This window comes from Rattus norvegicus, chromosome 2 (assembly GCF_036323735.1).
Source record: "Rattus norvegicus strain BN/NHsdMcwi chromosome 2, GRCr8, whole genome shotgun sequence".
NCBI classification, from domain to species: domain Eukaryota; kingdom Metazoa; phylum Chordata; class Mammalia; order Rodentia; family Muridae; genus Rattus; species Rattus norvegicus.
The window spans coordinates 197312783-197322705 of NC_086020.1; the positions used below are offsets into that span (position 1 = coordinate 197312783).

Below are 9923 nucleotides of genomic sequence, written 5' to 3' on the forward strand. Positions count from 1 at the left end.
TGAAGGCTCAATGCCTCAGTGAAGGGGAAAGCCAGAGTGGGGAGGTGGGAGTGTGTGGGGAGGTGGGTGGGTGGATCGGTGGGGGAGCACCCTTATAGAAGCAGGGGGAAGGGAGATGGGATAGTGGGTTTCCAGAGGGGAAACAAGGAAAGGGAATAACATTCAAAATGTAAATAAGTAAAATATACAATTAAAAAGAAAAAAGAAAATTGCAGTGATAATTTATACAGCTGATATGTATGTGCCAGTTAATTCATTATATGGTTTGTTTAAATAAGTATGCAAGCAATACATCTTGCTATAATGTGGTTCGTCACTTCCAGCTCTGCCTGACAACCTCCATGATTCAATCATGAGGCATTCTAGAACTCTGTGGGGCTAATAAGGCTACAGAAGGAGGATGAGAATGATGGAATGTGGTGCAACTCAGCTTGAGAACAGGTTCCCAAAGAGGGGGCCAGCTTCCTGAGACAGAGATTCTCAAGAGGAAGAATGAAACTGTAATGTTACCTGGGAAGACTGCCTTTCACTCCATTGGATGATGGGAGCCCATGAGAATGAGTGTGGCAAAGGCAACACTGCTAAGTCAATGGTAGAAGTTGTTTAGCTCCCCGAGGCCCATCTAGTGTAAATAAAGAAGTCATGTGGGGAAGGGTTCAGCCCCTGGGAAGCCTACTAAATGCTAAAAAAGGGGGGAGAGAGAGAGAGAGAGAGAGAGAGAGAGAGAGAGAGAGAGAGAGAGGAAGAAAGAAGAAAGAAAGAAAGAAAGAAAGAAAGGAAGGAAGGAAGGAAGGAAGGAAGGAAGGAAGGAAGGAAGGAAGAAATCAAGGCAAGTAGAGTTCAAAATAAGGCTTCAGTCTCCATAGAGAAAATGGAGTAATAACAAAAACAAGGTGGTAGTTCAGCTCTGGTTTGGTGCAGAGCACAGTAAGAGTTCAGAACCTCTTGAAGTTTTTTAGATGGTTGGGAGTCCACCTCCGACTCTCCAGGCCTAGAGCAACAAGGAAGATTCAAGACCCACAACCAGGGATGGCAGTAAGGAACCAGTTTTCTTACAATGTCCTACAAGTTTGCTTAGAATGAGCTTTAGAACTGAGTGCCCCTAATCTGGAAATGAAGAGGCTGCATCTGCGTCTGGAAGGAAACTCCATAACATGCTTCTACTTTATGTGCAACCATTTTATAAACAAACAATATTAATTGCGTTGTTACCTTGGGTATGATGAAGTCCCCAAAGAGCTGTTTTCATTTTTGTCATAAGTTAATATTAATTCATTATAGACTTTTCTACAATTTCATTAATGTTATGTCATTGAAAATGCAATAAAATTGTAATGCTATCTTACTGATCCATTCTTGAATTGCTTTGTCAACCCCATTGCAAAACCAATGAAAAGGTAATAATGCCATACGATTTAGTATAGTTTAATAAATAGGTTTCAGCTTTCCCAGACTAGCAATACAAAAAACCTCAATCAAATTTGCCCTTGACTTTATAATGTTTCAACAGGTTCTCAGAAGTGTTTGTAAAAGCTTTTCAATTTCATGTTAACTTATGTTCAATAGTTCACAATAATGTCAGCTCAATCACATGACTAAAATAATTCCTTTTAGCTCTTGAAATAAAAGAGCTAAATTGCAGCTCATCCAGGGTCTTACAACAGAGTAGTTCACAGGAGACACATGAGGACACAAATTACAGGAATTCTCTAGAAATCTTTAAAACATCCTTTGTCAAATCCATTTGGAGAAAAACCCTGGGGACAGCATTGTAGTACTGTTTTTAATGTTCCCCTTGCCAGAAAAATGTATGTTCAGTGGTGCTCTTGAAACCATTCTATTGTTTCTACTCAGTGTTGAGCGTTGAGAAGATTCACATCTGCAAATGAATAATTGCTACATACCAGGAGCCGTCACAGCCTATCTCATCATTAACTGCACCTTATCTATGATTAGAGGTGACTGTGCCTGCATTTCAATAAATTAGCCAGAATCAGAAAAGGCCATGCAGGTGTCCCTGTGCCTGCTTATTTTCTTTCATGTGCAGAGGCTCATGAAGAAAGCAGTGTGCTTACTTAAAATCTTGGTCTAATACTGTCACCCTACCTCTCAAGCTGGCATGTTTGCTGACAGGATTTTCATCTTCCCTGAACAGAAACGTTTTTCTGAAAATCATCCTGCCGTGTGAGGATACAGACTGCTGGGTCATTCTGAGGGACACTCAAGAGACATCTTAGCCAAAGTCAGAACTCAGAGCTGCATCTATTTTTGTAGTGACTTCCTCTGTACACACAGAGTCCTTCTTTGCAGTGAAGTTAAATCCAGTAACTCCTTCATCATCATCTATCATGTTTAAATTGGTGCTTCATAATCATTTTTCTGCTGCTGTACTTCTTCAACTGCACTTGTCCTGTAGCAACCTGGCATGGAGTAGGAATATAAATGTGAACACACAGACGTCTATGGCTTAGGGTGTGGGCTTCTCGGTGTGAATGCTGTCTTTCCATCTTCCTTCCTGTGTTTTGTCACTATAATACTTGATAGTATGCAAGTGCCTCTCTCACCCTGGGCTCAGTTTCTCTACCTGTGAAATGGCATAGTAGGAATACTGACTGCCTTGCAGGGCTGTGTCAGGCTATTATAGCTGGTGCCTACTCCGTGTAACGGCTCCCTTCCCGAGTACTTTCTAAAGGGTAATAGTGACTGACAGACAGGGAGTGTGAAGATCTCAAAAGAAGTAACTTTTAAGCAGGGATTAGAATATTTAATTCACCAGTAGGGTAAAAGCAGGAGTGTCCAGCAAACTAGAGCATAAGCAGCTAGCATGAGCCTGCTCAGGTCAGCACAGGGTGGCCTACTCAGGTCAGCACAGGGTGCAAGGCTGCCGCTAGAATAGGTCAAGAGCAGGTGGCATCACAGCAATGCTGAAAACAATGTGATCAAATCTAGGTTTATAAAAATAACTCTGCTACATCCTGGAGAACGAAATACATGAAAGAAACTGAAAACCGGAAGTCTTTTATGAAACCATTAACACAGCCTAAATGGGGCAGTGGTAGTGAAGAGGGAGAGATGAAACGAAGTTGACAGCGACTTGGGGGTGGGGGAGGGCATGAAATGCACTTGCTGACAAACTGGACACGGGAGCCTTTGAAGGAAGTGGGGATGACAACCTATCCCAGAACTGAGAAAGAGAAACAGGAAGAGAAGCAAGTTGGAGAGGAGCGATAATGAGTTGGGAGCTATAAATAATAAGTTTGGGTTTATCTTCAGGAAGAAAATCAAGTCTGGGGGCTGAAGTACACTTCTGGCATTCAGGATAGACTCATTCAGGGTGGTAGGGAAATGGAAAAGTAGAGAAAATGAGAAGAAGGTAGAATGAAAAGGAAAACAAAGAATCCTTGCATATCTACATGGTCTAGCTATTTCCAGAACTGAACAGATGCCATTCCAAAACAAGTCTGCTATACTAACAAGAGTGGCTCACCCCTGTGCCAGCATGCCTCCTGTGCTCACCCCTAACCTCTTCTTTCTTCTACTAAGCATTCGATATGTGCCAAGAACTGTTCAAGATCTGAAAGACACAAACAATGAAAACTCAAAACTCTGCCTTTGAAGTTTCTGTCTTTGTGCAAAAGATAGTTGTAATAAGCAAATGACCAATAAACACAAAACATATCTTCACAGACTGGACGTGCCAACAGCCTGCCATGGGGTAGGATCCTAAGGTCTTACCATTCCCCCAAGGACTTAGCTAGATCCTTAGCTAAGATAATGGTAGCTTGGGGTAGGAGGCTCATGAGGTCTCACCTCTCTCTCCCTGATAATGGTCACTGGGAAAGAACCCTTGTCTTCAGTAGTGTCATCACTGATGGAGAATCCATAATCTTGTACACAATCCCCTATAAAAATCACAGAGAGACAGAAAGAAGAAGATAAGTAGAGAGGCAGAGAGGAAGAAAGGCAGATAGACAGAGAGACAGACAGAGGAGGAAAGAAACCCACAAAACTAGAAAGGAGACCAGACAGAGGAGGAAGGGAATCTTTTGAGGGTGGGAAGACAGGGAAAGTGGAGTGACTATGATTTTTAAAATACAATATGTACTATATAAAATTATAATAAAATCCATTGTTATATATGTATGTAAATGAATACACAAAATATAATTTCAGTAAATCAATCCAAGGAAGATAGGGAAGCAGAATAACAGAGCACTGATGGAAGAGAGGGAAAGAGTATTTATTTAAAATCACACAAGAATGGTAAGGGAAGGCATTGTTTACTTTTCACATGAAGAATTTTAGATACCATTAGTTATCTAATGAATGTTTCTCTAAAAACCAGAGGAAGAGCGTTTGAGGGATATGGAAGAGAAAGTCTGAAGACCGAGACAGAAATGAACTTGATATGATTCAGGATCACCATGGCCCTGCCTGGCTTCAGTGGCTACAGGTTATCTTGTTACTTCCATACTACTTACATACTTACATACTTTCCTGTGTTGTTAACTAAAAGCGTTGAATTCTTGTATTGTTAACTAAAGGCACAAACTTACGTAGCCTTTCCTCTGAATTCTATATAAGCTGAATTCTCAATAAGGGCAAGATCTATATTTAAAGTTCGTAAGGCACAATACCTAGTATGTGGGTAAGTGTTCCTTCTCCTCTTTAAATGTGGGTTAGGATAGTTCCTAATCCTTTCACATCCTCGGATATCTCAGAGCTTCTCCCAGATGTTGCTTCCCATCTGGTGAGCAAATGCAAAGTTATTTCTATCCCTGCTATGGTCAGTCAGAAGCCAAATCTATATGTAGAGCAAACAGAAAGGCCAAATGCCAAGATTCACTTGCTGCTCGCAAACCTGATGGTTTTTTCTTAGACTTGAATATTGGGGACAGAAATGCAAAGCAGTCAGTCCTGCACAGGCTCTGAGAAGCTGTTTGCTTTGCCACACAGTTCTACACTTAAACATTATAATAATAGTATTATTATCTCACAGGGGTGTCATGAGGATTAATGAGACATCATCAAATCACTTTGAGCTACTCCCCTGGGGGTACTAAATAAATGGTATGTGTTCCCCCTGAAGTGCCACTTTTGACGTTGATTTGTTGCAATGGGTTCAGCTGTCCAACAGGGCTGGAACGCACACACCAGCTCGTTTCCTATAGGCAGCCGAGTAGCCATCAAAAGGCAGTAGTTTTCAGTTCAAATAAATATGACTTGAAAGAGAACAGTCAGCAATCGGAGGCAAATAGGCTGCTCTTACAAATCCAGTATTTATCAAGTGCTCACAGTGATCAGCACGAGTGTTTCCCAGTGTAATATAATACTGCAAACACTGGGTTTGGAAATGATCCAAAATTTTAGGACCAGCTCTGTTACTAACCAACTATGCGAGCTAAACAAACTGCTAAACTTCTCTGGGTCTCAACTACAGAATAAGGGGTGTCCTAATGAGGCCGCCATCAAGGTCTTCCAGACAAGGCAAATCTGTGAAAGGGGTGGGAACAGGCATGCTGAAGGAGAGACACTTCACGGCAAGGAGAAGCGTGTGACCATCCATCACAGGACCATCCTCTGCTCTCATCTCCTCTGCCTTTGATTAATATTAATTTCAGTATTAATTCCTGCAAAAGGCAGAATAAATCACCTTCCCAGTCAGATATAGAAGTGCACGAAACACTCTGTCTTTAAAAATAGGGTCTTTGCCTCTCAGTGAGCTATCCTTGCAAAACTCTGTCTTTCTCATTCTTAGATTTACACATGTAAATATTGCTCAACTGCTCCCCTAATCACTGGTTAAAATAATGAGCCGACCATCGCACAACAGATTGCTCTGAAATTGTGTGTTTATACAGTTTATAAATGATTTATAAATGTATAAGTATAATTTTATAAATGTATAAGTGATTTATACAGTTGCCGAGGTTTGCTTTTTGTTTTGTTTTGTTTTGTTTTGTTTAAATCTGACGATAGACTGTACTCTCTGCAGTGCCCAGCACGGACGGCTGTAAAGACGAAGGAACGATAAAGAACCTGGTGCCTGTTATACCCCCACGAGTTGACTATAGAAACCTGAGGGTGATTGTACTTCCGGCTTAGCTTCTCTCACTCCTCATCCCGGGATCACGATAGGGTCCCGAACTCAGAAGTATCTCCCAGGAGCAGACGGGAATAAATACAAAGCATCTCTTGCTGCGGAATTCAACACAATAAACAAATGCTGAGTCCCCGTGATTTCCAAGGTGCTCTGACAGTTGCTGACAGTAGAAGTTGGGCAAGCCCTCGTTGCCATAGAGTTTGGTGGTTGGGGGAGGTGGTAGGAATGACAACAAATCACTCTTGCATCAAATTGAATTTTCAGCTCACTTCGGAGAATGAGTGGTGTACGTCTAGACAATAGTTCCTCTTTCGCAATCAACAGTAATGATTCAAGGGAAAAACAACAGAATTTTGTAACTCTGGTACTTATACTTGGGGTAGCTAAAATGTTTGGGAACAGAAATTATGTTTAAAGCAACCAGTACACTTTGAAGAAACAGTTGGGGGAGGGGGTGTAAATGTTTTTCTGTAGGCCCAAATCAAGCAAGAGAGGCACCATCTGCAAAATGAAGGCTTTTTCCACATTATCAGCTAAAGCACACCTCAAGCTCCCTACCACACAGGTGTCATGGTATTAAGTAAACTCTAGGTATCAGGCCTGTTTATCACACAGTAAGGTGTGGTGAATTTTCGTTACCACCCCCCCCCCTTATTTTTCCCACTGTCCTGACCAGAAACTTGGCCCTGATTTTATAATGCTTGCCCACACTGAGCTAGCATTATAAAAGTGAGATCTCTGAATGCCTTTAAGGACCCTCTTTTTAAGCTACTGGGAAGACTTTAGACCCTACGTTACCCATTAACTCAGTTCTGCTTCCTTACAGCATCAACACCCAGGTTCTAGCATTCTTCTACCCCAGGATGCTGGGCCCAGAGTATCCTGAACTAGCACAGACAACCTAGCTTGCAGCCCCTCCTCCCAAGACACTCAGGGTCAGGAGGCTCAGCCAGCCCTGGCCCTCGTGCTTAGGACTTTTGTTACCTATTCTGGTGGAACTTGCCCTTCCTGCTGCCCAGACAAAGTATTAAAGAGTGTTAAGGACCAGGAGGGCCTTCGAGTGCTGAGGTGTGGTCCTTGCGCGGTTCTAATAGCCCTGAGATTAGGACTCGACCACGCGCAGGAAGGGAACGCGCGCTGACCAGGGGCGAGCAAGTAGAGCCCAGGAACGTGGTCGGGCGGCCGGGTTCCTCCAAGGCCAGTCTGGCAGGGTAGGGGTTCCGCGGGGTCTGGGTAGTGGGGTGCAAGTCGAAGGCGACCCAGTGACAAAAGAAGGGCGAGGAACAGGGGTGGCAAGCGGAAAGCGGAGCGCGCGCGCGCAGTGGGCGGGAAACCCGGGGGCGGCGGCAGAGAGGCGGGCGCGCGCCTCGCGGGGAGGGGTGCGGAGGAGGGAGGAGGAGGCGTCTGGACGGTGCAGCCGGGCGGGCCGCGCCAGCCCTGACAGAGCCTCGCGGCAGCCGCAGCAACAGGCGGCGGGGCCGGGCTCGTGGGGCAGAGGCGGTGGTGGGGCGGGGAGCTCCAGGAGGAGCGACTCGGAGCTGGCCACCGCCAGCAGGGAAGGAGAGCATCGCCGCCTCCCGCGCTCGGCCGCCGCAGCCCTCCGCCCGCCACCGCGCCCACCCTGCGCTGGACCCCGCGGGCGGCGGCGCGCGCATCCTGCAGAGCCCAGGCTACGCCGAGCTGCCGCCAGACATGACCGTGGTGCCCGGGGACCACCTGCTGGAGCCAGAAGCGGCGGGAGGCGGCGGCGGGGACCCGCCTCAGGGAGGCTGTGTCAGTGGCGGCGGCTGCGACCGCTACGAACCGCTGCCGCCCGCGCTGCCCGCCGCGGGCGAGCAGGATTGCTGCGGGGAGCGCGTGGTCATCAACATCTCCGGGCTGCGCTTCGAGACACAGCTCAAGACCCTCTGCCAGTTCCCTGAGACGCTGCTAGGCGACCCCAAGCGGCGCATGCGATACTTCGACCCGCTCCGCAATGAGTACTTCTTCGACCGCAACAGACCCAGCTTCGACGCCATCCTCTACTACTACCAGTCCGGGGGCCGCATCCGCCGGCCGGTCAACGTGCCCATCGACATCTTCTCCGAGGAGATCCGCTTCTACCAACTGGGTGAGGAGGCTATGGAGAAGTTCCGTGAGGACGAGGGCTTCCTGCGGGAGGAGGAGCGACCTCTGCCCCGCCGTGACTTCCAGCGCCAGGTGTGGCTGCTCTTCGAATACCCCGAGAGCTCCGGGCCGGCCCGGGGCATTGCCATCGTGTCAGTGCTGGTCATTCTCATCTCCATTGTCATCTTCTGCTTGGAGACACTACCCGAGTTTCGCGACGAGAAGGACTATCCCGCCTCTCCGTCGCAGGACGTGTTTGAGGCTGCCAACAACAGCACGTCGGGGGCCTCCTCTGGAGCCTCCAGCTTCTCGGACCCCTTCTTCGTAGTGGAGACCCTGTGCATCATCTGGTTCTCCTTTGAGCTGCTGGTGCGATTCTTTGCTTGCCCCAGTAAAGCCACCTTCTCCAGAAATATCATGAACCTGATAGACATTGTAGCCATCATCCCTTATTTTATTACTCTGGGCACTGAGCTGGCTGAGCGACAGGGTAATGGGCAGCAGGCTATGTCACTGGCCATCCTGAGGGTCATCCGCCTAGTAAGGGTCTTCCGCATCTTCAAGCTCTCCCGCCATTCTAAGGGGCTGCAGATCCTGGGACAGACACTGAAGGCTTCCATGCGAGAGCTGGGGCTGCTCATTTTCTTCCTTTTCATTGGGGTCATCCTTTTCTCCAGTGCAGTCTACTTTGCTGAGGCAGACGACCCTTCTTCGGGTTTTAACAGTATCCCGGATGCCTTCTGGTGGGCCGTGGTAACCATGACAACTGTCGGTTATGGTGATATGCACCCAGTGACCATAGGAGGCAAGATTGTGGGCTCTCTTTGTGCCATCGCAGGTGTCTTGACCATTGCATTGCCGGTTCCTGTGATTGTTTCCAACTTCAATTACTTCTACCACCGGGAGACAGAAGGGGAAGAGCAAGCCCAGTACATGCACGTGGGAAGCTGCCAGCACCTCTCCTCTTCAGCAGAGGAGCTCCGAAAAGCCCGGAGTAACTCCACTCTGAGTAAGTCGGAGTATATGGTGATCGAAGAGGGGGGTATGAACCACAGCGCCTTCCCCCAGACCCCCTTCAAAACGGGCAACTCCACTGCCACTTGCACCACCAACAATAATCCCAACTCCTGTGTCAACATCAAAAAGATATTCACTGATGTCTAATAGATGATACGATTGCCATTCTGTGCCCAGTATTGTGTGGAACATGCCCCCTTGGTCTGTGTATGCCCTTGATTTATACATTTCCAGACCATTCATCAAGGAAAGTACATGAAGAAGTGGAAAAGCACACTTCATTCTCCCTCTCCCTATTGCTTCATACTGAAACAGGTGCCTGGTTTTGCAAGTGGGCTGCATTCTCTCAGCTCTTTTTCTCTCTCCCTCTCTCTCTCCCTGTTTCTTAATTTTGTGAACAACAAACTTACATTAAGCTTGGTTTCTTGTGCAAGCCCTAAAGCTACATCCTGAGAGGAAATGAAACTATAGAGTCAGAGTAACTGTGTGACCTCAAAAATCAAAAGATAGTTGTTTCTTTACTAAGTAAAGGAGGCAGAACTTAAATGATGCTCCTGTTCGGTGGACTTTTCAGCATTATTTCCTGACTAAGTGTAACTACTTAACCTCTGGATGTGTGGGTGGAAAGTCTAACTAGAGTGTTGACGTGTAAACCCTCTATAATTTTTTTTTTGGACTGGCCTTTCAGTATGAATCT

The 9923-nt window shown here is 46.5% G+C and overlaps 1 protein-coding gene and 2 long non-coding RNA genes across 3 annotated transcripts; 2 read left to right on the forward strand and 1 right to left on the reverse strand.

Moving 5' to 3' along the window:
* The first annotated feature begins 411 nt into the window (after nucleotides 1-411).
* On the forward strand, nucleotides 412-6231 carry LOC108350087 (uncharacterized). Its single transcript, XR_001836867.3, has 3 exons — nucleotides 412-592; nucleotides 4346-4453; nucleotides 5996-6231. It is a non-coding gene; the product is annotated as an uncharacterized LOC108350087 (long non-coding RNA).
* LOC120100910 (uncharacterized) lies at nucleotides 1362-6002 on the reverse strand. Its single transcript, XR_005501198.2, has 3 exons — nucleotides 3811-6002; nucleotides 3488-3574; nucleotides 1362-2420 (listed from the first exon to the last, which is right to left on the reverse strand). It is a non-coding gene; the product is annotated as an uncharacterized LOC120100910 (long non-coding RNA).
* Nucleotides 6232-7541: 1310 nt separating the features above from the next.
* Nucleotides 7542-9495, forward strand: Kcna3 (potassium voltage-gated channel subfamily A member 3). Its single transcript, NM_019270.4, has one exon. The coding sequence runs from the start codon at nucleotides 7796-7798 to the stop codon at nucleotides 9371-9373; it is 1578 nt and encodes a 525-aa protein (NP_062143.3). The 5' UTR covers nucleotides 7542-7795; the 3' UTR covers nucleotides 9374-9495.
* Nucleotides 9496-9923: the final 428 nt, after the last annotated feature.

Coding starts and splice junctions, on each gene's coding strand:
- Kcna3 (NM_019270.4), top strand. CDS start 7,796: ATGACCGTGGTGCCCGGGGACCACCTGCTGGAGCCAGAAGCGGCGGGA.